At 37.7% G+C, this 27,738-nt stretch overlaps 2 protein-coding genes across 2 annotated transcripts; both read right to left on the reverse strand.

The window, feature by feature from the left end:
• Positions 1 to 253: 253 nt before the first annotated feature.
• On the reverse strand, positions 254 to 1,204 carry LOC100472046 (olfactory receptor 1030). The gene has a single exon (XM_002926891.3). It carries the CDS (start codon positions 1,190 to 1,192, stop codon positions 254 to 256), a length of 939 nt encoding a protein of 312 aa, XP_002926937.2. The 5' UTR covers positions 1,193 to 1,204.
• A 12,443-nt stretch (positions 1,205 to 13,647) lies between these two features.
• On the reverse strand, positions 13,648 to 14,616 carry LOC100472294 (olfactory receptor 5M11). The gene has a single exon (XM_002926892.3). The coding sequence runs from the start codon at positions 14,614 to 14,616 to the stop codon at positions 13,648 to 13,650; it is 969 nt and encodes a 322-aa protein (XP_002926938.1).
• Positions 14,617 to 27,738: the final 13,122 nt, after the last annotated feature.

Here is a 27,738-nt window from a genome sequence, read left to right on the forward strand (position 1 = left end):
TGAAAGTAACACATGATGTTATAAATGTAAAAGTGTATAAGAGAAATTATACATTATACCTACGTATCTGACCTCCAACCATTTACACACTCAATGCACACCACCTGTAAAACCACAAATCTCCTTGAATGTTTAGTTTTAGCTTTTCGTTATAGATTTAAAATTGACATTTAGTGTGAAGGCAGTTAAAGTTGGATCCAGTTCTTATGAAGATAGCTTTTATTTAATTTATAAAGAAAGATACATTGCAATTTTACTTCAAAAGTACACTTCTTCTGATCAGTTTCCAAAAAGCTTGTTTCACATTCTTGTTCCTCAGACTATAAATGATGGGGTTCAACATAGGGCTTACAAAAGTGTAGAAAACAGCAATAATTTTAGACTGCTCCACTGACTTGTCCGTGGGAGGTCTAACATACATGCAGAACAGCGTCCCATAAAATATAGTCACTGCCACCAGGTGGGACCCACAGGTGGAAAAAGCTTTGTACCTGCCTTCGGCAGAATGCATCCTCAGGATGGCAATGAGTATGAAGATGTAGGAGATGAGGATTATGAGGAGGGAGTTGGAGAGGTTAAATCCTGCTACTACAAACATGGATGTCTCTTTAATGAAAGTGTCAGAGCAGGAGAGCTGGATGAGGGGAGGGTCAGCACAATAGAAGTGATTAATAATATTGGAGTCACAGAAGGTCAAGCGGTAGGTCCACATGGTTTCCATCAGACCACTAAGGAACCCATAAACATATGGACCAACAATCAGGCGAATACAGAGCCCTCTGGACATCTTGCTGCTGTAAAGCAAAGGGTTACAGATGGCCATGTACCTATCATAAGCCATTACAGCCAGCATGTAGTATTCAGTAATCACCATGGCAATGAAAAAATAACACTGGACTAAACAAGCAGCGTAGGAGATGGTTTTCTTCTCTGATAAGAAGTTCACCAACATCTTGGGAGTCACGTTAGTGGAATAGCACAAATCCAAGCAGGACAAACTGGCAAGAAAGTAGTACATGGGGGTGTGGAGGCGTGAATCCATTGTGATCAATACCAACATCCCGAGGTTCCCCCCCACAGTGACCAGATAGATCAGGAGGAAAAGTAAAAAGAGGATGGGCTGAAGCTCTGGACAGTCTGTTAATCCCAAGAGAACAAATTCGGTCACAAGGGTGGAATTTCCTCTGGCCATTTTCTTAGCTGCCAGCACCGTTCACATACATGAATTAAAATCAAGTAAGAAGTGAGTGAGAAGTCCATCATAGATTTCTTCTCTCTTTCTCTCATTCTCCATTCTCACGCTCTCCGTCACTCTCACCCGTAACTATTATCAGTGTCTGCAACTGGAGGAGCCGAGACTTTTAGGAAGGTCAGAGCCCCTGTTTGCTAGGTGTATCATGAGCAGATGATTCCCAAGACAGTGGCTCCTGTGACACCAGCTGGTTTTGGAATGGGGGGATTATGACCCAAAGTTTGTCTAGAAATGGATCGAACCTCCAACTGTTGCTTATGGTTCACTATAAAACCATGGGCTTTATCCTTGAGCCCAGGAATGGAGCCAGACCAAATGGTGACATGTTTGAAACCCTTCTGTGTGTGCATATTTAGAAGTTCAGGTTTTGAGACTTACACTCCCTACTGGATGTACTAGAGAGCCCCAAATTACAGGGGTTTGAAGGAAATTATCTGGAAACTCTTTCACTGCTATATCAACAAAACACAGGAAACTGTGGTATTCCTATGCAAATGCACCAAAGATAGAGATCCCAAATCTGAAAATAACAAAGCCCTGTATAAATTACTAATGAAAGAATTTTCATTCAGAAGCCTTTGCATGAATAAAGAAAGGGAGACACAGGTGGGGGAGGGGAGGGAGAGAAGTGGCCAAAACTTAGATTATAGTTTTGTTTGTTTATCCATGCTTTTAATTTATCTCAGAAAGCATTTAAGGGGTTTACAGCACATTTGGCTGTAAGTTTGTGTTACTGATAGAACACAAATTTGACTCTAAATTTTCTAGCAGAATTATGTAAATCAGCTTTCCTCACTACAGAATTACTATGTCCCTAATTTATAAAACAAAACCTAATTAAGAGAGATAGAATTATTCTTAGCACAGAATTCAGGTGATACTAATTATAATAAAAGGATTATACTTTTAGATAAGACTGTCAGTTCATTATACTATAAATTATAGTAAAAGAAAAAAATAAGAAATTATTTTTCCAGGAGTCTGGAGAATATATTTTGATCCTGGATTCTCAATGTTGTCCTGTGTTATTTTATAAATGCTAGACTAAATAAGATAAAGGATCAGAATTCAGATGATTCTAGGAGCCATCTGGATAATAAGAATGAGTAAAGTGGGCTGGGCGTAAGGGTGAGCAGAAGTGAACCAAAAAGCCAGCAGCCACGCAGGCCAGTGGAATTTTTACTATACTGTAATGTGGGCCCCATGTTTCAAGATCTTAAGAGTTGAAAATTTAATAGGTGTTAGAATTCATTATTTAATGTGAAACTTACTATTCATAATGTTGGCAAATCATTCAATTTGTAAGCCTATCTTTAACAGAACATCACAAAAGAAGTCCGTAAGCCTGATCCACTGAGCTGCAAATAATATCATTCAATGCCAATGTCACCAACTGTATTTCTGGTATCTAAGCTGTTCCTGGAGATTGAAGCAAGAACTCTCAAAAGTGAGCTACTTTGACTCAGTGATGCCTCCTGGATGTTGTATGATTTAGTCATTGTAAGAAGATAAACTTTGCGCACAGACAGCATTGCACACTACATATGTGCAAGCCACTTTGCTAGGGAAATAGTTAGCTGGTAACAGTGCTTGTCTTGAGAGCACTGTTGGTATCTTCATGGTAAAGGAGTCATTTGAAGAGAAAATTAAGATTATAATGGATAAGTTCAGTAATCAAGATTTGAACAAAGTAACTGTGTTCAGAAATCAGGATAGCATCAAAGAATGATAACCTTTAACTTGGACTTGCAGGATAACTAAGAAACTTCTAGAAAAGCAAGGGTAGGGAGGGCTTTCAGAAGGCGTTACTAGTACACACAGAGACAGGAGCCTTTCCAGAGAAATCAAAAATATTCCACATAGAGGAAGGGATGGGTTTTCTATTGTGCTACATAAAACATTTAAGAAGTGGTAAGCAGCCAAACAAACTAAAGTCCCGTTCCCGAGCCAAGAAGTGTGATCACTCCTGAAAGCTACAAGGTTGCACATCTCTGATACATATATCTGAGGGTGTGTGTCTGTATGTGCTACACCTAAGTTATGGTGATGGATTAGAACCAACATTCCCTGCTAATTTGAAATGGAAGTATTTGCAGCGCTTAAATCTACAACTTCGGCCTTTGAGAAGAAAATACTGTAATTTGAGAATCAGGATTTGTATAAATAGCAAAAGTGCTCTCTCCTCACTCGCCAGAAGGATGAGTCCATTTGGAAAATATTCACCTTAGCAGTACATGTAAATCTTCCAATTTTGATGGCATTATGAGACTCATTTAATCTTTATATCTATACAATGTCCTAAATACTAGCACCTGTTTGGCCATCATATTACATTTAACAAATAATAAGGACAATAAAAATGTAAATGAGAAATAGTTTAATATGCCTGCTTCTATTTCCTTTAAATAGGCTCAGCAACCATGCTCTATAATTTAGGAAGAAAAGACTACATTTTGATTACAGTACTTCTTTCGTGCACATAAGCACTTCGGTTTTACGAAGCAATGATACTATTCTATTTCATTTTACCTTTGGAAGAACTCTGCCACAGATTTTAAGTTTGCTTGAACCTGAGTTTTTAGTTTAGTATTTTCAAAACTGTGTGCAGCAGGGGCGCCTGGGTGGCACAGTGGTTAAGCGTCTGCCTTCGGCTCAGGGCGTGATCCCGGCGTTATGGGATCCGAGCCCCACATCAGGCTCCTCTGCTATGAGCCTGCTTCTTCCTCTCCCACTCCCCCTGCTTGTGTTCCCTCTCTCGCTGGCTGTCTCTATCTCTGTCGAATAAATAAATAAAATCTTTAAAAAAAAAAAAAAACTGTGTGCAGCAGAACAACTGGATATCAGGCAACAAAATAGGTCTATGGTAAAATTAAGTTTGAAAAATGCTGAGTTTTTATGTTAACTACACTGTAATTAATGAAATGAAATGAATTGAAATAAAATAAAATAAAGTGAGATAAAACAACACAAAATAAAATAATATAACAAGAAAAAAGCTGAGTTTTGAAAAAGAAAAGGGAAAATGGGTGTCTGGGTTCCAGGGACTCTCAGAGACTTTTATATGCCCACGTGCATTGTGAAGCTTCAGAAGGTGGGCAAGAACTTGCAACTTTCCTGAGCTTACTCATTCAAAGAGCCCGGAGCATCCCAAGTGTTCTCTTTAGACTTAAAAAACCTAATTCCACATTGAGCCCCAGAGATTGTCAGAATCCTTTGCACCTAGTAGCAAAACAAAATACAGGGATGTAAGATCTATTCTGCACTATTCGGAAAATCACCTTCTTTCAGTAGTGCCACTGGTAGGATACTGAAGCACTTTTGAATTTATCATTGACTCGTGGTCTGAAACAAAAACAAAAACAAGAAACAAAAAACAAAAACAAAATCAGTTTGGACGAAATACTGAGCATGGAAAAGGAACTCTGTAAATGGGAAGGAATAAAAGCAAGCAGAAAAAGTCTAAGAGCTCGTAGGAAAATAGAATGCAATGTGACATCACGGCTCTGTATATCAATCATAGAGGGACACAGGTCTTTTCTACTCCCAAACACATAATCTGTACAGCTGGACCCTAAGCACTAGCAACTCTTCACATATCATATCACATCAAACAAATAATGGTTGCTTATTAAATGTCTATTTCAGATAAGGTATATGGTAAATTACCATATATGTGGATATAACATGAGATAAGTTCCAAATATTTTAAATACTCTCATATAATTTGCACATATTTTAACTTTTCTGTGTTGAAATTACTGCCTGTTCTTTTAAAATCATGCCTCTCTCCTGTCTTTTTATAGCCCTATCTTGCCATCCATGACTCTGTTTCCAAAACCAATCTAATTGAGTTTCTTGCCTGATTCAAATTTTAAAGATCAAAAGTATCTGAGAACATGATTCTCAATATCTCAAAAAAAAAAAAAAAAGACTTTTGAGATCTGAACCATGCATTCGACAAATACTGTTGGCAAATTTGAAGTATCTTTGGTAGGTCCCTACGGTAAATCCAAACTTGCTGCATTAGAACTAAAGCTCCCTGCCCCCCAGAAGTAAGTATCTGAATGATTTTGGAATACTTATTAGAAAATCAGCTGAATATTATTTCTATTTCTGTAAGCAAAACTTGCTGGCACTTCTGGGCTCATGTTTAATAGCAATGGGAACTGCCTTAGCTAGCTTCCTATCTAAATTTACTACACCCAGCATGCCACATAGTTGGAAAGATTGTTCATTTATTTGATATTTATTCAAGGAGTAGCAAAATTTATCCTCCATGACTCTTACTTTCTAACTCCTATTTCAATATAGAATGCCAAGTAATTCATACTGAATTACTGGAAAGATTGCTCATGCATGTTCTGCTGTCTGTATGAGAAAATTCACATGGAAAAATAATTAAATATCAGCGAGGTAGGGAACCAGGCATCCTCATAAACAAGGGTCTCCTTATGACGTTGGTGAACAATTTGAAACTTCTGGGTAATTAGAAGTCAGTGTACGTAGCAATGAGTTTTTATCTATGTCCTTTATTTCCAGAAATATAAGGAAAATAAAACTCAACATAAGGTTTCACTGGCTCAATAATGTCAAATTGCTCTTCTCTGGATTGGAATAATCATAGATAAAGGAGATAATACACTACACCGATTTTTTTCATGCCAATGAAGTTTTTCACAAAGATATTGATATCCATATGTATTTATTTTTTATTATGTAAAACATTACTTTGTTATTTAATAGGGGTTATTGAGCAAAAACACAGATGTCATATGTGGTAAATTGGTAAACATGATAAATATATGGTGAAAATATGGAGCTCCAAGAATTTCTTATTTTCCCACTAAAAATCAAAGTGCAAAACTCATTTCTCTAAGCTTTCACTGGTACCTAACACCATGTTGTTGAAATGTTCATTTGGGGAAAAGTTTGCCCTCTCCAGAGTCCTGTTAAAATGCAAATGTCCAAGGTAGCAGGATAACATTGAACTGCTGTTATATTTACTAACGATTTCATGTGCATGCGGTCACCATTTTTTGTCATCCTATAACACAGATTGAGTGGGAGACTAGGAGATAATCGAAGGCAAGGAAAGGACCACAGAAAATAGAAATAAGGATTATTGAAGTGTAGGATCAGTAATCCGGTATACACACAACCTCAATGGATCATAAAGACATAGATAAATGTTCAAGACTATCTGGAAAAGTACTGATATTTTAAGGTCAGAGATGAAGTCGTGTAGTTGGTGGAGCCATGCATCTCATGTGAATATTAATTTCCTAGAAGAAGCACCTTCGTTGTCTCCTATGCCATAGTGAACTCCAGCATCTTCCCCTCTCAGTTTTCCATTCCAAAGTCTCACAAATTTAAGAGCGAGGTACATTACCTGATTACAATGAATGAACCTAAATTATGGATCGTGTTACAGATGATGGCTTTGTACCAATGAATGCTATCAGTAAAAACTCTTTTGAGTCTTCATTTAGAAAACAATCTTTTTACCAGTGACTTTCTTTCTGTGGATGTCAGTCCTCATCTATTCAATATCAAGACTTTGACTCAATAAATTCTAACATGCCAATCATTTATAACATTCCAATTCAACATTTATGCAGTTACATATCCTATACTCATTACTAACCCATGTGTCTCTTAGTTAATATTAGATTTGCTCCAAAAGTTTCTCTCCCAAATAATTTTTAAAAAGAGATTTATAAAGTTCTATAAGAGTTTTATTTTTTCTAGAATGAATAATAATAATAATAATAATAATAATAATAATTCCTGCTTCTGTCTCTTTTCAATTATTTGATAAAGTTTTGGGGGGGAGCTAATCTTCCAACAGGTATTATTCTTAAAAATTATAAGATTATCAGGTGGTTCCTCTAATATGGTTATTTAATGTGTATTATATTATGAGTGACTGGAGGGAATGCTATTTGTAAAGTAAAATAATTAGTGTAAACACATAATTCCAATGAGACTTTTATGTTTTTTAGTGACCAATTTCAATAAACATGCATACCAACTTGTTTTAACTGTCCAAGAAATTAAGCTAACATTCAAAGTTGCTTTTGTTGTCACCTCTTACTGGTGAAGATCCAAAACTGAAACAGGAAGAGAAAGTACAAGTACAGAAGTAGAATTTTCTTTCCTACCTGACCCAGGAAAGATTCAGAGACACTAGTGGTCCAAGTGATGAGTTCCTGGGAGTCATTTATACCCAAATTGTAATTTGAAGCTCTTATTCCTAAAATATTTTTACCTACCCTGAAGAAATAATTACAATATTACTAAAAGAGAAAACTCCAGGGAAATAGTAATTTATGTAGACTTACACTAATTAGAGTCTTGGGATTTCCATAATGTGACTGCACAAGTTTGTAATCATTTTTTAAGGTTTACTTATTTATTCTGAGAGAGAGAAAGAGCTCATGTCGTGGGGGAGGGGCAGAAGGAAAGGGGGAGAGAGAGAATCTGGAGCATGGGCTCATAGTCCTTAGTCTAATTGTCAAGGCTTCAGTTGTGGCACATTCTGCAAATGATGTATTAAAACCAAAGTTCCTAATATCGTCTACCTCTGTATTATCTGTCAATCTGTCCCTCATCCACTGGTCTAGCCATGCTGGTCTTGTTACCACCTTTTTTCAAATTCAGAAATTTCTTATAAGCCTTGTAACTGCTTTGAATATTACTTCTCCCAAACTTCCCTGGGTTATTGCCTGCCCATCCTTTAGATATTAGCTTCGATGTCAATTCCTGAGAGAGGTATTCCCCTACCTAAATTAAACCTGCTCAGCACAGTAACTGTTCTTGCTTATGTGACCTTTTTCAGTTCCTTTATGACATTCATTACAATACTAATTGTAAATGTAATGTTTGTTTGCTTAAGATTTGTCTTCCCTTCCAGACCATGAATTCCAAGAAGATCAGAAACCAAAATTTTATATTCACTATATACACAACACTCAGTGCAGTGACTAGAACATGCTAAGTGCTCTATAAATATATATTGAAAGAATTTACTGAAAAAAATAGAGCTGGATTTCACCTACCAATGTCTTCGGGTTGGCATGGTGTTTTTAAATTGACAGATTTTCACTAATTGCAATATCATGAAATTCTTCTAAAAATGAATGTAATCTGACTTCTCATGGCTTGCATTCTAGCATGGAAGCAAATGACAAGAGCTGAGTAGCAGCTTCCTCTATTAAAGGGCAAGCGCTCTATGGTTTGCTGAAGACCCCTAAACTTCTTATGTATCTTCTAATCCCCCATCCCAACTTCACAACTTTATCTAATTTTTTGGCCCTATTATTGAATATAGTGTGAAATGTACACAAAAAATTACAAAGTGGACTAGGAGCATAGTACAGAAAATGATCACTTCTGCCTATTAAGGTCTAGCAAGGTAACTCATAGGTGATGACTTTATACCCATGGTGCCTTGATCAGGTGAGGAAGAAAGAAAAAGGCATCTTTCACAGAGGAAGGTATGAAGTCATAATTTTTATTGCAACCACATCTGTTCCATGTGAGTTTATATCAGGTTGGTGGGAGAATATTCTTTTGCCCTTGAAATCACTCCTTCATTAAGACTGGTACTTAAGACAGTCTGATACTTCATGAAACAACGCAGATTCTAATAACAGATGGGTGGATAAACACATAGTGGTAAATTTTTAAAATGTAATCCTATCCAATAATAGAAAATATATCAAATTATGAATTCATATAACAGCTAGATGATTCTCAAAAGTATTTTGCTAAGTCAAAGAATATACACACAAAACACCATATATGGTTTAATTCCATTTATATGAAATATAGTTAGGAAAGCACATTGTGACTACCAAAGACTGGGAATACAGAAAAGTAACCATAAAAAAAGGGATAAAAAGGAAATTTTGGAAGTGATGAAATGTTCTATATCTTAGTTGTGGTGGCAGTTATATGGATGCACACATTTGTCAAAACACATTGAATTATACTTACAGTGACGCATTTTTTGCATGTAAATTACACAGTAATACAGTAACACTTTTAAAAACCTATAATATTTGGGGTAAATACCCAGTAATGCAATGGCTGGATCATAAGGTAGCTCAATTTTTAACTTTTTAAGGGAAAAAGATACAGACTTAGTGAAGAGAAGGGCCATATGCACCCCAATGTTCATAGCAGCATTGTCCACAATAGCTAAATTGTGGAAGGAGCCGAGATGCCCTTCAACAGATGACTGGATTAAGAAGTTGTGGTCCATATATACAATGGAATATTACTCAGCTATCAGAAAGAACGAGTTCTCAACATTTGCTGCAACATGGACGGCACTGGAGGAGATAATGCTAAGAGAAATAAGTCATGCAGAGAAAGACAATTATCATATGATTTCTCTCACCTATGGAACATAAGAACTAGGATGATCGGTAGGAGAAGAAAGGGATAAAGAAAGGGGGGTAATCAGAAGGGCGAATGAAGCATGGGAGACTATGGACTCTGAGAAACAAACTGAGGGCTTCAGAGGGGAGGGGGGTGGGGGAATGGGATAGACTGGTGATGGGTATTAAGGAGGGCATGTTGCATGGTGCACTGGGTGTTATATGTAACTAATGAATCATGGAACTTTACATCAAAAACCAGGGATGTACTGTATGGTGACTAACAGAACATAATAAAAAAAACATTAAAAAAATAAAAAATAAAATAAAATAAATAAAATAAATAAATAAATAAAAACCTATATTTTATTACTATTCTTACCAAATAAGAGTAAGTTAATAAAAGAAGGTAAATGGCTTGCTCAAAGGACACATATCAAACTTTAAAAGCAAAAATCAAATTCATTTGTACCCATTATCTATTATATAGTACACAGTATTCTCAGGGATTTGTTATTTGTGAAGAAAAGATATATTCATTAATAGAATAAAAGATTAAAATTTTATGATCATCTTAACAGATGCATAAAAAGCATTTTATAATACTCAATGTCCTATCATAAAAACTCTCAATAAATTGGGTCTAGAAAGAGGATACATGAATATAATAAAGGCTTTATATGACAAGCCCACAGCTAATATCATATTCAATGGTGAAAATTTGAAAGTTTCCTTCTATGGTCAGAAACAAGACAAAGGTGACCACTATCACCACTCTTATTCAGCATAATACTGGAAGTCCAAGCTAGAACAACTAGGCAAGGAAAAAAGCATCCAATATCAGAAAGAAAGAAGGAAAATTGTTGCAGCAGATGATATGACCTTATACATAGAAAACCCTAAAGACTCTATCAAACACCTTTTAGAATAAATGAATTCAGTAAGTTTATGCAGAATACAAAATCAACATGCAAAAATAAGTTGCAATTTTATATACTAACAATGAAATATTTGAGGAAGAAATAAAGAAAAAAATCCTGTTTAAAATAGCACCAAGAAAAATAAAATACTTAGAAATAAATTTAACCTAAATATTAAAGATCTGTACACTAAAAACAAGTCTTTGATGAAAGAAATTAAAGAAGACATAAATTAAAAAGATATCAAATATTTATGGATTCAAAGAGAGTTAAAATTGTTAAAATGTCCATGCTCTCCAAAGCCATCTGTGGATTCAATGTCATTTCAATTAAAAAAAAAAAAAAACCAACCACATTTTCGTAGAAACAAAGTAAATAGTCCTAAAATTCATATGAAATCACAAAAGACCTCAAATAGCCAAAGCAAGCATGAGAAAGGACAAAGCCAGAGGCATCACACTTCCTGATTTCAAATTATTTTACAAAGCTATAGTAATGAAAACAGTATGGTACTGGCATTAAAAGAGACAAAACAAAATGAAAATAAGAAACCAGACACATAGACTGATGGAACAGAATTGTGAGCCTAGCCATGCATATAAGGTCAACTAATATTTGACAAGGGAGTCAAAAATACTCACTGTGGAAAGGATAGTCTCTTCAGAGTGGTGATGGGACAACTGGATAACCACATGTGCAGAACAATTAAATTGGACCTCTATCTTATGCCACACACACACGAATTAATTTGAAATGAATTAAGGGCTTAAATATGAGAGCTTCCATAAGAAAAAAGTCCTTTGACATTGGCCTTGGCAATGATTCTTTGTATATGACACCAAAAGCACAAGCAACAAAAGGAAAATTAGACTACTTCAAACTTAAAAGCTTCTGCACAGCAAAAGAAACAATCAACAAAATGAAAAGACAACCTATGGATTGGGAGAAAATATCTGCAAACAACATATCCAAGAAGAGGTTAACATCCAAAATATATAAAGAACTTATACAACTCAATACAAAAAACAAAGAACCAATTAAGAAGTGGGCAAAGGATGTGAATAATTTTTTCCCAAGAAAACATGCAAATAGGTAATGAAAATGTGCTCCACATCACCAAACATCAGAGAAATGCAAATGAAAGCCACAGTAAGATATAAATTCAGAGCTATTAGAATGGCTATTATCGAAAACCAAGAGATAACAAGCGATGGAGAGGATGTGGAGAAAAAGGAACCCATGTGCATTTGCTGATGTGAATTTAAATCAGTACAGTCAATATGAAACAGTAGGGAATTTCGCCAAAAAATCAAAAATAGAACTATCATGTGATCTGGCAAGCCCCCTTTCTGGGGATATATCCAGAGGAAATGAAATCATGATCTTGAAGAGATATTCACACCCCCACATGAATTGCAGCATTAATCACAATAGTCAAGACATGGAAACAAGTGTCCATTTGCAGATGAAGGAATAACAATGATGTACAATGGAAGATTATCCCAGCATTAAAAAAAATGGAAATTGCCATTTGTGTCACCATGGATGAGCCTTGAGGGTATTAGGCTAAGTGAAATAAGTCAGAGAGTAAGACTGATCTAACTTTTATGTGGAATCTAGAAAAGTCAGACTCACAGAAACAGAGTACAGCGTTGGCTGGCAGGGCTGGAGATGTGAGAAATGGGGAGATGCTGGTCAAAGGCAACAAGCCTTCAGTTGTAAGATGAGTAAGTTCTGGGGAATCTAATGTACAACATGGTGGCTACAGTTAACAATACTGACCTGTATCCTGGAAAGGGCTAAGAGAATAGATCATCAATGTTTTCACAACTACCACCACTACACACACAAAAAAAATCATGCTTATGTGACACAATAGATGTGTTAACTAATAGTCTTTTGATAATAATTTCACAACATAGACATGTGTCAAGTCATCAAACTGTACACCTTAAGCTGACACAATGTTATATGGCAATTATATCTCAATAAAGCTGGAAAAAACACTAGACTTAGTAAATTTCCAAGATTAAAATCGTAAGGCATATGTTCTCTGACAAGAGAACTAAACTACAAATGAATAACAATGAAATATGTTTTAGAGTTCCAAATATATGGTAATTAAGCATGGTATTCTAAATAGCCCATTGGTTAAAGAAGAAGGCACAGGGGAAATAAGAAAATTTTGCAAACTGAATGTAAAAAATACTAAATTTAGTGATTTTCAGCTAAAGTACTGTTTAGGTAAACTATATAAACATTTATATAAGAAAAGTAGTAAAACTCAAATCAATAATCCAAACTTTCACTTAAAAATGTAGAAAAGAAGATAAAAGATAATGCCAAGTAATTCTCGAATTTTAAAATCCGAGTGACACAGAAAGTATCTCTTCTTTTCCTAGACCTGAGTGTGTGGATTCAGGCTTGCAGGTCAGAAGGAAGAAGTCAGTCCCTATAATTCAGAGGCCACAGACAGGATCCACAAACTCAGAGCTGGGGGGGCGGGGGGGAAGATCACTCTATGCTTCTCTTCCCACTCCCATACTGACCATTATAAAAGCACATTCACAAGAAACAGGAACCATTCTCATGACCCATGGGTTTTGGTTTTATTTAGTAGCTCAGAGAAGAACAGAAGGATGTGTTTTCATAGAGACTCCTAGTCCCAAAAGATAGATGGTAATAAGAATAGAATAAATCCAAGGAACTGAGCTGAGAGCATCTTTATCCCATTAATCGTTGTAACAATAAGAACACAGGAATGTTCCATGCCATATCAGTGGGAATTTTCACTTAGAACAGACAGTGCTCCTCAAAATGTGCTTACAAGTCACCTGTGATGTAATTAAAACCCAGGTTTGGATATAGTGGATCTAAGTGAAAAATATGGCGCCAAATTTCTAACAAACCCCAAGATGATTCTGTTGTGGCTGCTCTGTGGACCCCGTGTTGAGGGACAAGAGCCTAGATTAAGAAGTGAAGCTCATTTTTTCCCAGACCTGAGATTTTTAGCTGAGATATTTGAGACATATTCATAGAGAATATCAAAATACGTCATCAGAATACAAGGATATTTGAGCCAAAAGTTTAGTTATGATTTATTGAAAACTGGAGGCAGTCCCATCTTAGTGACCACATTTCTTCTGAGGACATTCTTCAAGGCTTGCTTTACATCTTTGTTCCGCAGACTATATATTAATGGATTAAGCACCGGACTTACAAAAGTGTAGAAAATAGCTATGATTTTGGATTCCTCAACAGTCTTATCCGTGGGTGGTCTTACGTACATGCAGAAGAGTGTCCCATAAAATAGGGTCACAGCCATCATGTGGGAACCACAGGTGGAAAACGCCTTGTGCCTTCCCTCTGCTGATCTGATCCGGAGGATGGCAGCAATAATGAAGGCATAGGACACCAGAATGATGCTGAGGGAGTTGGAGAGGTTGAAGCCAGCTGATATGAGCATGGCATGCTCTTTGACGTAAGTATCAGAGCAAGAAAGCTTAATCAGCGGCGGGTCAGCACAGTAGAAGTGGTTGATGACATTGGATCTACAGAAGCTCAAGCGGAAGGTCAGGACGGCTTGCAAGAGCCCATCTGAGAAGCCGTAGACGTAAGGAAAGGTGGCCAAGCAGATGAAGACTCTCCTGGACATTTTCATACTATAACGCAGAGGGTTACATATGGCCACATAGCGGTCATAGGCCATTGCTGCCAGCATGTAAAACTCAGTGAGGAGAAGCGCGATGAAAACATAACATTGTGTGAAGCAGCCAGCAAAGGTGATGGTCTTCTTCTCTAATAAGAAATTAGTCAACATCTGCGGGGTGGCATTTGAGGCGTAGCACAGGTCTACAAAGGCCAAATTAGTGAGGAAGAAGTACATGGGTGTGTGAAGGCGAGAGTCCAGCCTGATCAATAGTATCATGCCCAGGTTGCCCAAGAGGGTGGCGAGGTACACACCCAGAAACAGCACAAAGAGGAGAGGTTGGAGCTCGGGGCGATCGGTAAACCCCAGGAGAATGAATTCCCTTATTGCACTGTCATTTGCGATGGACATTTTCTGAGCATCCGGACCTGCGCTGGAAACAAAAGAAATAAAGCAGACAGGAAGGTACAAATCATATTACCGACTATTGAAATGATTTTTTTCTCAGTACCTCCATGTGTCATTCAAAATGAATACTACCCTAAACAGATTCTGTACTACTACTAACCCATTATTGCATTTGTCTTTGTATTGAATTACTGTTGTATTTCTCTAGACACCGATGATTATGCCTACAGCTATACTTAGAGATAACTATACTTATATCTGTTCCTATATCCATATATACAACTGAGCTACATATCCTCTTTCTCTCTGCAATATTTTTTGCCTCTCAAACTCTACTTATCCTATAAGGCCCGGAATGTTTTATGTTTCCAGCACACCCTACATACTTCTCATTCATGGGGGGGGTGGGGGGGAGAGGCACAGGAGGATAAAGAATCTCAAGCAGACTCAGCCAGTTGGGAGGCTTAGTCCCACAACACTGAGACCATGACATGAGCTGAAATCAAGTGTCGGATGCTCCACGTACTGAGCCAGCCAGATGCCCTGCGCACTCTGGCTTCTAAATACTTCCTATGTACTGAATTTTAAAAAGAAAAGAAAAGAAACAGTGTAAGCGTGAAAAATGGATTACTTACAAGTGTTTTACTCCTCCCTGTATCCCCACGGAGCTTGACATGACCTCATGTCCTTACGAGAATGAAGAGCTTTGTGAATGTTAGTGTACAAAGAAATTTCTTAGAAAGCTTCTTAACCAAGAAAAGTCACAGAAAGTTTGTTTAAGAACCCTTTATATGGAATATGGGGATCTTCACATGTAGCAATTATCCAGGAAATTATGAAGCATATGTTCCCAGATTCACAACTTTAAAAGGCGCAGTCACAGCAGTCTCGTAAACTTACAGCAAATAAATGAACAAAGAATCATCAAATCATATTAATTCTCACTCAGTATTTTGCAAACAGTCCACAGTGACGACATAATGTGCTGATAAGTTTTGCATAGTTGGTATTTAAGTTGTTAATCACAACTTCTTCTTTTTCTTTTTATTTTTTTACAATTTTACTTATTTTTTGAGAAAGAGAGAGAGAGAAAGAGGCAGAGGGAGAGAGAGAAGCCGACTCACCACTGAGCAGGAAGCCAATGCAGAGCTTGATCCCTGGGCTCTGGGATCATGACCTGAGCTGAAGGCAGACTCTTATCTGGTATCCCAATCACAACTTCTATCTCTCCAGGGGTATGACAATCCCCACGGTTTTTAGCTCTCCTTTACATTATTACTAGTGTTGAATTTCCTCTTCCTTGCTCTCAAATGCCTTTTTTTTGCCCTTTTTCTCATATTCAATTTTTTAAAACTTGCCCAATTCTTATCTCATTTCAAAATGAGTCACTGAAACTTAGTTTAGTCTAAGTTTTAGAGAATCAATAACAATGCCTTTTGCACTTTATCTCCTTTATCCAGAAGGGTAAGTACTTAACATTTGCTGAATACATAACAGTTACTGATAATGAGCAATGATCCTTAGTCATGAGTTTTCATTTCCTCATTTGTACATGGGAATGATAACATCTGTTCTGCCTGCCTCTAAAGTCATTGTGGACATCAAACGAGATGTTCATAAAATAAGTGTTTATTGATACTCAACATATCATGTGATTAGGCCCTGCAGATGCCAAAGCGAACAGAACCTTCAAAAATTCCTGCCTTTCCAGCTTTCGCATCTAGTGGACAGAGACACAGAGTAACGCAAGTGAGTAAACGGTGATTCAAATGGCAGTGTTACAGAGAAAAATGAAGAAAACGGAGTTTTGTGGAGAGGGTGTTCAACTTTTAAATAGTAACATCACTGAAGTTCTCATGAAAAGGTGACTCTTTTTAGCAACAAACTGAAGGAGGATGAGCGCAAGCAGTAGGCTTACTTGAAGAAGCGTGTTCTAGGAAGAATAAAGAACAGAGGCAAAGGTACCATATGTGATCTTTCTTTAGAACTGCTAAAGATGTGTGTACGTGTACAGGCTTCATGCAGAGGAGTGCAAAAGTCCCAGCTTAGACGTTCCCTAAAATGTAAATGATTCACTTCTTTGAAAGCCTGATTCATCTCCACTTATGAGTTTCCTACCAAGAATAACAATGACCTTCACTGCAGAACAGGAGTCAGTGGAGACTTGCAGCTGCTCTTCCAGAAGTGTCTAACAGGAAATTACCCTTTAAACAGCATATTTCTTTAAATGCCATCAACAGGGTGACTTAGGGGATAATTTCATATTCGTCTGCACCCAGGAAACCCTAGAAAGAGTGTAAATGGTGTTCCCAGGACAGAGAAAAATGGAAGAAAAAAAAAAAGATCAGGGTGTGGACATCTCAGATTTATAAAAGGCACAGAAGGAAATTGGACTTCAGAGGCTCATTTGCAGAAAAACTCATTTGTTGCATGTCACTTAATGACTGCCTATGGGATTTGAAATGGTCTTGACCCATGAGCTGGGTGGGATCCAGAAATAATCCACTGGAAAATAGAGCAGAAGTTCTGATAAGTTGAGACAGACACAAAAAAAGATAATAAATAACATGTGTTTGCAGAGAAAGAACATCACAGATGATCCAGCTGCTTGTGTCAAGCCAGAGTTAAAGGCGAGCATCTTCTCAACAATGAGTTATGGGTTTAGTAGCTTACAACCAGGAAAAGTCCCTAACTAATGAGGAAAGAACCAGCAAAGGAGTTGCAGAAGGACAGTACAAAACTGCAAGTGGTAAAACCTGGAACTAAGATTAGCTACATAATAAACAGGGTCCACTACGAAATAAGGAAGTCAGTTATTCATGTTCAAAACTTATCAAGCATTTCAAGACGGTGACAGGGCATGAAACCTAGCTTAACACGCTTCTGAAATCAGGGTAAGGTCAACCGCACAAGGTGCTTGCCCATGAAGCCAGGTGCTCTTAGAACACAGAGACTAACAGAGCTGGGGATATAGAAGGAGGAGAGCACTCCAGTGAAAAGAAGAACTAAAAAGAAGAAAAACGATTAAAAAAAAAAAAAAAACCTCAGGCAAGGATTCAGCCCTGTGAGAATGTGCTAGAGAGCAACACAACTCAATGGGCTAACTGTCTAGACAAATTTTGTAGCCCGTTCAATTACAAGAGAATGAGAAAAGACTTTGCTCCTTAAGAAAAGGAAGTAAAGTTAAGGAAGAACCCTTAGCAACAATGCAGTGAAAGAATGGTCCTGAGGCTTCTTCCTTTTCTTTAAAATAGGATGCTCATAAAAAATCTAATGAAACCATTGAAACTATGCATCCACAAACAGGATAAATGTACAAACTCAAAATCTTGCCAAAAAGTAAATAAATAGATAGATGATAGATAGATAGATAGATAGATAGATAGATAGATAGATGATAGATAGATAGATAGATGATAGATAGATAGATGATGATAGATAGATGATAGATAGATAGATAGATAGATAGATAGATAGATAGATAAAAAGAAAGGGACTCATAGATCACCTGGCTTCAACTCTAACAACTTTCTGTTAGAGTGAGCTCTAACCCATGCCGGAAAGCGTCCTTGTTTTTTTCTAAAACAAGTAGAACTTTTGCTTGTTTTGATTCTTCTGTACCAGTGACAGATCTGTAAAATATTATCCAGGAAGATCAATGGAAATTTCAAAAGCCAGTTTTCAGGAAAATTAGTTGTGGTTCAAACTCAGGAACTGAGAACATAAGACATTGCCTGGACATATTCCACACAAACAAGGTGCAAATTGCTGTGGCTCAGTTTGAGAAGTTTTGCAATCTCCTCTTGACTAAAAATAAAGAACATAAAAACACAAACACTTACTTCCAGTTGTGATATGCACCTCTTTTCTCACCTCTGATTAGGAAGTTCACTGAGGCCTTTCTAAGCTATTAAATGTAGTTGCATTTATACCAGGATGTGGGACATACAGACAGGACATCAAGTCTCAGAAGAGCTGAAGAATAGCTTCAATGAGCCTTATGTGGGGAATCAGGCCTCTGGGGATTAATTAGGACACTCTGGGATCAGAAAGCTAAATCATACGCCTCGGTCTTATTTTCCATAATTTCAAATTTCGTATTTGTCCTAAGATCTCTGGGGAAGGCACTCCAAAAAATGTTCATATCCAAATGTTGACCATCATCTGATTTTTCCATTTCTTTATTTCACACTAAAACTGTTTCTTCACCTAAAATGCAGAGCGTTCAGAATGTCTCCTCTGGTAAATATCAGTCTTGAAGAGGGTCAGTCACAGGTAGAATTGTGAAACACACAGGGCATGGGCAAACGCCTTGGTGAGCGCTTCCTACGTGTGGACAGCTTTCACGTAGGTAATCGAATGTCCTCAAAGTAACCCTAAGAGGCAGTGTCTCTATCCTGAATGTTCAGCTGAAGAGACACAGTCTCCATTACAGCAGCAGTGATGGACTAAGTCCCCCAGTGCCACAGAGCTACTAAGCAGCAGGGTAGAATTCGATGCCCGTCTTCACAGGCCCAGTGGACTTCATTTTCAATTGTAGGCAGCTGCCATGCCTCAACCTGCAGTCACACGTTGTCCTGCTGTCCATCTCTGGATTTAAATATTCCCTGAGTTCCCTGTCCACACAGCACCTTCCTCATTCCCACCAGATTCAAGCTGCTTCTAGCAGTAGGAAAAGCCCAAACAGATGTCTCGCAAAGATGTTTTCTCTGCCTCCACAGAACCGATATCGGAGAACTGCGCCATGTGCTCTTAGCTCTGCCCCCATCCCTGTCTAACACACACTGTTTAATTACCTGCCAGTATCTCTCTTGCCACCATGACATTGCAAACCCTTCCAGGCAAGGACTATGCTTTCAGCAACTAGCCCAGGCCCTGGGAGATAATAGTTCAACAGACATTTGCTGAATAATATAAGGAATGTGTAATGTGTACTTAATTCTGTGAACACACAACAAATCTTGGTTCTTCCCTCCCCAAGTGACTTTATGTTTTATGGAGCATACTTCTTTCTCCCTCACACGTGAAATCTCTAGGAAGATAAAATGCAATCAGTGACTAATTTGTTTAAGAAACCACAGGAAAGAAATCAAAATAGGGTTAATTAATTATAGGGACAGACACTGAACCCTCAATATGTATCGGGTATTCAAGCTTAGCACCTTGCAAGCATTGTTCTGCTATGTCTCACACCACTCCGCAGGGCATGAGTACTATTATATTCATTTACAGTTGGGAAACTGAGGCTAAGAGAGATTAAGTAACTCTCTCTGGTAGAGGCAAATTGTAAATTGTGATCCTGGGATTCAAACAGGCCAATTGATAGTCCTTGATATCACATTGTTGATAGTTGAGCAAAGAAATGTGACAAGCTCACACCATGCTAAACATTCCCCAGGTTTACTGGCATTCATTCATTCATTCATTCACCCACAGGGTTAAGAACATTCAGGGAAAGCCTTGTGTTTACCACTGTACTGCCAATGTAGAGAGGATCAGAAAAAGTGAAAACATTTGTGTCCTTAAACAGTTTCTGCTTCATGGTGGGAGGGATGAGGTATGCATATTAAAGTTTCACAGTAGGGTTTTCAATTGGTAGGAATTCATGAAGATCATGGTGGAAAGTAGTGCAGAGTAGAGTTTGCCATCAAATAATTATAATGCAAAGGGCATAAAGATAATTTATTCGTCAATACAGATTTATTGAGAACCACCTATATTCTAAGTTTGGGGAATATGCTGGCTTTAAAATAATGAGCAAGGGGTGCCTGGATGGCTCAGTCAGTTAAGCATCCAACTCTGGGTTTCAGCTCAGGTCATGATCTCAGGGTCTTGGGATTGAGACCCACATAAGTCTCCATGCTCAGTGGGGAGTCCGCTTGAGGATTCTTTCCTCTCCCTCTTCCCTTTCCTCTGCTCATGTACTCTCTCTCTCTAAAATAAATAACCTTGAAAAAATAGAATAAAATAAAATAATAAAATAATGAACAAAAGCAGACATTGACCTTGCCTTCTGGAGCTCACAATCTGGGGATGATAAAATTATGAATCAAAGTTGTTTAGAAAACACAATTTAATTCATGCTAGGAAAAGGGGGGGGAAGGCAAATAAATTTTTTTAAAAAATACAAAATAAGTTGTTAGAAAATGTATCTAAGTATGTATATTCACAATAAATTATGAAACTCAATAATTAAAGGACTCAGGACCTGCAAGCAAAAGGTACAAATATATACAATAAGAATCAACTAACAAAAACAATCAAAAATACTGCTGGTGACCTATGACTATCGGCAAAAACACTTCAAATTTTAATGACCCAAGATGGGATAGAAAATACAAAATGATAAAAAGAATAATACAAGTTTGTTACTGGACATGAGATAATAAAGCAGGAAACAATTACAAAGAGAAATAAACAAGTCCGTAAGCATCTGTCTCAGTTTTTTATATGAAGCAGTAAGACGTGTAGGGTACTGACGACAGTAAAGAACATTAGCTACGCTGACCTGGACTTCACAGAACTCTGCTCTGCTAGCCAGTCTCTTCTGAGAGTGTTGTTTTCAACATTATTGACTTACAGAACTTGTAGTCTCAGGAGAAAAAGCCAAAGATGAGAAGTAGGGTGCCATGACATGGATGGGTGTGCAAACTGTCCATCGGGAAATGGACGACCTGTAAGGCCTGAGGAGGAAAAACATAACACCCCACTTTTGTTGTTGTTTTCTCTGTGAGATGTGGTAGTTTCAAGTTTGAGAATTGGATCGGTTTGCAAAAGAAAGAGAACGAGAGAGGGAAAGGGAAACAGTAAGGAAGGAAGGAAGGAAGGAAGGAAGAAGGAAGGAAGGGCAAGAGAGGGAGAAACAGTGAGAGGGTGGGAGGGAAGGAGGAAGGAAGAAAGAAGGAAGGAAGAGGAGGGAAGGAAGGAAGAAAGAAGGGAAAGATGAGCGAGGCATGAAGAACTGATGACAAATTGTGACATATGTGAACCCCTGGGTCAGGAAGACCTGTGATGGTAAATACCAAACAAAGGGTGGACACAGACCTCAGTATAGACTAGGAATAGCTTTTTCTCTTGTTCTCATTCTTGTTGCCACCACCATTGTTTCACTGAAGTGGGTATCATGTGCCTTCTGGGAAAATAACAGACATGAACTCTGGAGAATAAAGTATTTCTATACATCTTAATTGTATCTTCTGTCAGAGATCCTTCAAGAAAATTCTCCAATATTCAAAATTCCAGAAGAGGGGTAGTAAAGCTATTTTTATAAAAATAATCTGCATCGATGAAGGAATTGACAGATTGGTTCCACAAGAGAGAACCAGACTGATACAACCCCTCCCCCAAAGAAACTTGATACGTGACAGAATTTTCACTAAAATCTTAATAAGAACTATATGGAGTATTTAAGAAACAGAAAATGTATTACTTTCTTTAAAAATCAGAATCAAAGACTTTTGCAACATTTGTAATACAGCAAAAACGAAGACTTAAATATGCACAACTTCAAAGCATTGGAAGAAAATATAACAGAATATCTCTATATTAAGAAAGAATTGTTTAGACAAGACATACAAAGCACAACCATAAAAAGAAGATTAAAATTTGAACTATGTTAGAATGAAAAATTTCCATCCCACCAACTGTATGAGGCACAAAAGTGAAGTACAAGGTATAAACAGGTTCGAGTGCTGACATCGAATATACCATTAAAAGGTGAGCACGTAGTACAGAATACACAAGGAGCTATCACAATGGACAAAAGAAAGATAAAATAACCCAGTTGAACAATAAACAAAGAATCTAGACATACAACTGAAAAATAGAAAAGAAAAGAAAACCCTGCAATTAGCATCAAAGCACTTAAAACACACTTCACCACACTTCTAATGACAACACAAAAGCCTCAACAAGAAAGGAGAATCCATTTTACGCCCATCAGATTAGAAAGCATTTTGCAAGTCTGATAATATATAGTATTGACAAGGGTAGGGAGTAAAGACCAATCTCACACACTGTTTGCATGAGAGCAATTTGGTAGAGCTATTTGTCAATATCCTCTAAATTTATTTATTTTTATTATATTATGTTAGTCACCATACAGTACATCCCTGGTTTCTGATGCAAGGTTCGATGATTCATTAGTTGCCTATAACACCCAGTGCACCATGCCAATATGTGCCCTCCTTACTACCCATCACCGGTCTATCCCAATCCCCCACCCTCCTCCCCTCAGAAGCCCTCAGTTTGTTTCTCAGAGTCCATAGTCTCCCATGCTTCACTCCCCCTTCTGTTTCCATTCGAACTACTTCTCTATTGAACATTTATAAATAATTCTACTTTTAGCAGATCATTAGAATTTAAATCAAGACATTTGCTAATTCATCAGTCCATAACTTTATTTTCGTTGATTAAAATATTTATTTCTAATTCCAAAATATATTTTTACAATACCAGATCCTACCTTTGAAAATAGCATGATTTCCCAATAACAGTATGGATAGAAAAACCTGAAGCGTTTATAACAGAATTGTCATATAGGGACCAAATCCCTACGGTTTAATTATTTCTAGCAACGAATCGTTCAGACTATGCATAGCCACTATCTTATTCTCTTGCAAATCCTACCTAATTTCATCGAGGACATGGTTTTGGCCCATTCCCCAATACCAACAAGGAATCAAATCTCCCGAGAATCATGAAGATTCATGGTCATGGGATTCATCATTTATTTTAAATTATGCTTGAATGTCTCAATATTTTTTGATTGGGGGAATGATAGATTCTCTTGGTTACAACATGTGGGGTAGAATGGTGCCTGGTACACAGAGAAAGTTTTGGAGTTCGGCGTGCATGCCGTTGGAAGATCAATTAACTTCTGTTGAACTTGGACTAGTTATTTACTAATTCTGAGCTTTGTGCTTTGTCTTTTTTATAGGAATAATTATGCATAGCTATGTATGTACTGTGGGAACGTTACAGATATACAGGTAATGGAGATGTGCCGGTGATTCTCCCTTTGTCACCTCACCCCCCCACACAGACATTTTGCCTGTTCTTCTCTACCTTCCTTTGTCCCCCTGAGTTTAACCCTTATGGATCACATCAATAGAGCTCCTTTGGTGTCTAGTTTCAGCTGAGTTTGGCCAATGGGAGAAACCAGCAGGATAGCAGAGGTGGGAGAAAGAGAAAAGCAGCTGCATTTAGTTCTCATTCTCGCCCAGATTCACAATGAAGGTGCTAGAGTGGCTGCAGCCTTCTGAGCAAAACTCCTGCTGAGCTGCGTGCTGGGGAAGAGGGTGGCCAGGGACTTGCTTCCTGCTTCTAGCTCTCCTTGGGTCTGGGGACTATACTCACTGCCTGGTCACTTCAGAACATGGGGTGGACACTACTTTCTGTTGCTAACCTCCAGATGCTTCAACTTTTTTGATAATTTTCTGTAGCTTTGCCTGTATTCTGTATATCCTCTCACTAAGTTCTCTTCACGTGAACAGTCTGAGTGTAATGTTTTATGCCGTGTCCCTAACATAGGCCAGAGCAGCACACTGTAGTTATTCAATAATGTTGTAGTGGGAGTAGTAACAGCAAGAACAGTATGGTAAGAACAATTAGTCATTTTGTTAAAGTTTTGGGATATATCTGGGTTTTGAATATTCTAGGCCTGGAGCTCAAAAGGACCATTGAGTTACCCTGCTTCTGGATCCTGGATCAACAGAGGGCCACACATATGAGTCAGATATTGTCATTACCAGCATTATTGCAGGTAGACTTGGATATGACAGTGTTTTCTGTTCCTTTCTGCTAAATTGAAGGCACCCAGACTCAGTTGACCACTGGCATAACTCTTGCTCTCTTCCCCTTTCCAGAGCCATGGCCAGTCAGCACACCTGATGGAGATGAGACCTGTTCATTAATCACATAGAGAATTGGATGACTTGTATTGTTGGACAAACAGCAGCAAAGATCTTTTCCATAATCTCACCAATCTCCACTCACCCTACTTAGATAAGCATATGAAGAATGTTATGAATGGAATCCAAATTGTCCTTCAAAGATTTTCCCTCAAAGTCACTTAGAAACCCCTGCCTCAATCCTTGTTATCACAGTTGGCACCCCCTTTCATCTATTAATGCTTTCCAGAAACCTCTGGTTATATTTGACTTCCTGCTTGCATTCCCATTCCCTCCAAATAGTATCTCCTTGGCTTTTAAATACCTTGAGTCAAATTTCCCTAAATTGAGGAGAAGGAGCAGGAGGAAGAAGAGAAAAAGAAGAGAAAAGGAACTGTAGAAATTCAAAGAAACTTCAAAGAGGCTTTCAATGTTGCTTTAAAAGTATTGGGAGATCCTTTTTTTAAAAAAATATTACCCAATTTTAAAAATTCATTTCTTTAATAAAAAGTTCAACTTTGGGGAGATGCTACGAAGAAAATGCATGACACAAGAACAGTAACTCATGGCTCTGAGCACTTTTTAATCTCAACTACTATCAGTCTAGTACCAGACCCAACCCTTGTGCCTGGAATCTATAATAGTTTTCAGAACTCCTCATGCCTTTAGTCTTCGTAAGAAACCTGTACGTGTGTGTGTGTGTGTATTTATAATTTTTCAAGAATGTCTGAAACCTAATTACCCATAAACATCCATTATTAGCCTTTAAACATCTTAGCAAACCCATATGGTTTGAAATGTTTTCAAAGCCAGCCTCAGAATATCTCAAAGAATATTCGGTTTGAATCATCTCTGTGTTCTTAGAGAAAAGACACTCAATTTCTCCGAGTGTCAGGCTTTTCATCTGTAAGAAATAAATTATACCTATATTACAGGGATATTGTAAGGGTTAAATTTACCTGACTTTTGTCTTGTAATGAAGATGGATGTTCATTTTTAAATGCTTAGCATACTAGTGGCTGGTATCTCAGAAGTACGCGGGGATGGGAGTAGCTGCCATACTGAGTTGCAAAGGTGTGTGCTCTGCCAGCAGATAGGGTAAAGTAAATGTGAAAAATGCAACTTTGAAAGTTGTCTGTAATTGTTTATCCCCTCCTCTGGAGACAGTTCTGCTGTGCAGAGATGTGGCAAAACAAGATTCAACGTATGTTTTTTATAGTGAATCTGCTATAAAACCAATTAACCACATTTGTCTGGACTGAATTTATGAAAATCCAGAGAAAATTTCAACATCAAAGCATGTATACAGAGTGTGTAATGTTGAAGTTTATTGTAAAAACATTTGCAACGTCATCAACCATAGGTCAATAAAATTGGTGAGCAATTCAAATTTCTATAATGAATACAATGTATCATCTTAAATGAAGAAACAATTTTTTAACTAAACATTAAAATGTAATTTCTTTTGGGGCATTTGGGTGGCTCGGTCGGTTGTGTCTGCCTTCAGCTCAGGTCATGATCTCAGGGTCCTGGGATGGAGCCCCATGTTGGGATCCCTGCTCAGCAAGGAGTCTGCTTCTCCCTCTCCCTCTGCCCCTCCTCACTCCACACTTGTGCTTTCTCTCTCTCTCTCAAATAAATAAATAAAATCTTTAAAAAAAAAAAAACAAAAAAAATTTTTTTACCAGCATATTTCATGAAAGATTTGATGGTAGCATGGATTTAGGACTAAGTTTTATAAAATAGAAGGGATAATTATAATATTTTCCCAGAGCTTCTACCCATCTCAACAAACCAAGTAAACAGAAAAGCATTTTCAGAATGACAAAGAGTATATATACAGTTTTCTTTTGTTTGCTTGCTTGTTTGTTTGTTTGTTTAACTAGGGCAATTTTAGCCTACCTGACAAGTAAAGATTTTTTTTATTTACTTTTTACATGTTCATGGCAACTGATATATAAATATTTTGCACATTTCTCTCTTATATTTTCAGAAGAAAATTTAATGACAAAATATCTTTCATTGTCACATTTCCTGAGTCCTTACATTGAGACATAATTACATATCACATAGACTTGTGAAGTATGACTTTACTTAAAGAACAGCTTTGGACTTAGAGCTGTCAATTTTAAATAAACTCTTTGCTTGATCTTTCTCTTTAGGTAAATGCCCAGTCCTTCACATTTCAATCATTTTTTTGCTTTTAGGACTTCTGAGGCCCCCTATCACTGGGGGAAGAGAGGCTTTGATCTGCGTCCCTTATGCTTGTGCTTCTCTTTGACCGTTTTTTTTTTTGGCCTCGGATCCGCATGGTTGCTCTGCTGCCCCCCACCGGGACAAGCGCATCCTGCAGTCATTAATCTCTCTTGGCCTGACAGCCTGCTAAGGCTTCCCGGCTGACCCAGCTGCACCTCGGCTCTTGAGGAAACTATAGGCCCCCCCACCTTAGATCTGCTCCTTAGATTCTTTCAGACATGTCCTGGGAATGTTGCTGTGTAGTGCTCAGCCTCTCAGACGCAACGCATCTCGGGTTCACATCTTAGGTATTTTCAGACTCCCCTACTAGGGGAGGCAGAGAATTTTGAAATTTGGGTGCTGCCCGTGCCCCATGGATACCAAAGAAATTGTGAGAACATTAAGTCAAGTGCAAGGAGCAAGTGTTTAAGTAAGCTGAGCCCCAAGTCTGCTTTGCCTTGGCTACCGGACATGTTAACTCAGGGCCAAAGCCCACAGCAAGGAGATTGGGAGAGCCAGTCTCAGAGTGATCCCCTAAGGCCTTAAATCTTCTTTTCTATGTCAAGCATTAATGGTAGACTTCAGAGGAGGAAGATCAGCNCTCAGAGGAGGAAGATCAGCTCAATCATAGGAAAGATATAATACTATTTTTTTTTGTTATTCGTAATGGTATTATTATGAACCTTGTCCAGAAGTACTAAGACTTTACTCCGATTTCCAATTCTAATATAGATTAGATCCAAAGAGGAAATACTTTATGAGTTAATGTGTATCAGGAATCATAAACTAAACATATTGTATAAGTGGTCGACGCTAACAAGTTTACTTGAACTAGTGTCATTCAAACTAACCTTTCAATGAGATCTGAGACTCTAAAAACCTATTCCCTGCAGCTTGCAATTTAATTCACAGGAAGAAACGATCTTAGTTTATTAATGAAAATGAGAGAAGCTTCTGTTTACATGGAAGACCACTAAGTCACAACCCACTGCCTAACATT

Source organism: Ailuropoda melanoleuca, chromosome 16 (genome assembly GCF_002007445.2).
Source record: "Ailuropoda melanoleuca isolate Jingjing chromosome 16, ASM200744v2, whole genome shotgun sequence".
Classification (NCBI taxonomy): Eukaryota; Metazoa; Chordata; class Mammalia; order Carnivora; family Ursidae; genus Ailuropoda; species Ailuropoda melanoleuca.

What these genes read in the sequence shown, in the direction of transcription:
- LOC100472294 (XM_002926892.3), bottom strand. Translation starts at nt 14,616, where the DNA reads ATGTCCATCGCAAATGACAGTGCAATAAGGGAATTCATTCTCCTGGGG.
- LOC100472046 (XM_002926891.3), bottom strand. Translation starts at nt 1,192, where the DNA reads ATGGCCAGAGGAAATTCCACCCTTGTGACCGAATTTGTTCTCTTGGGA.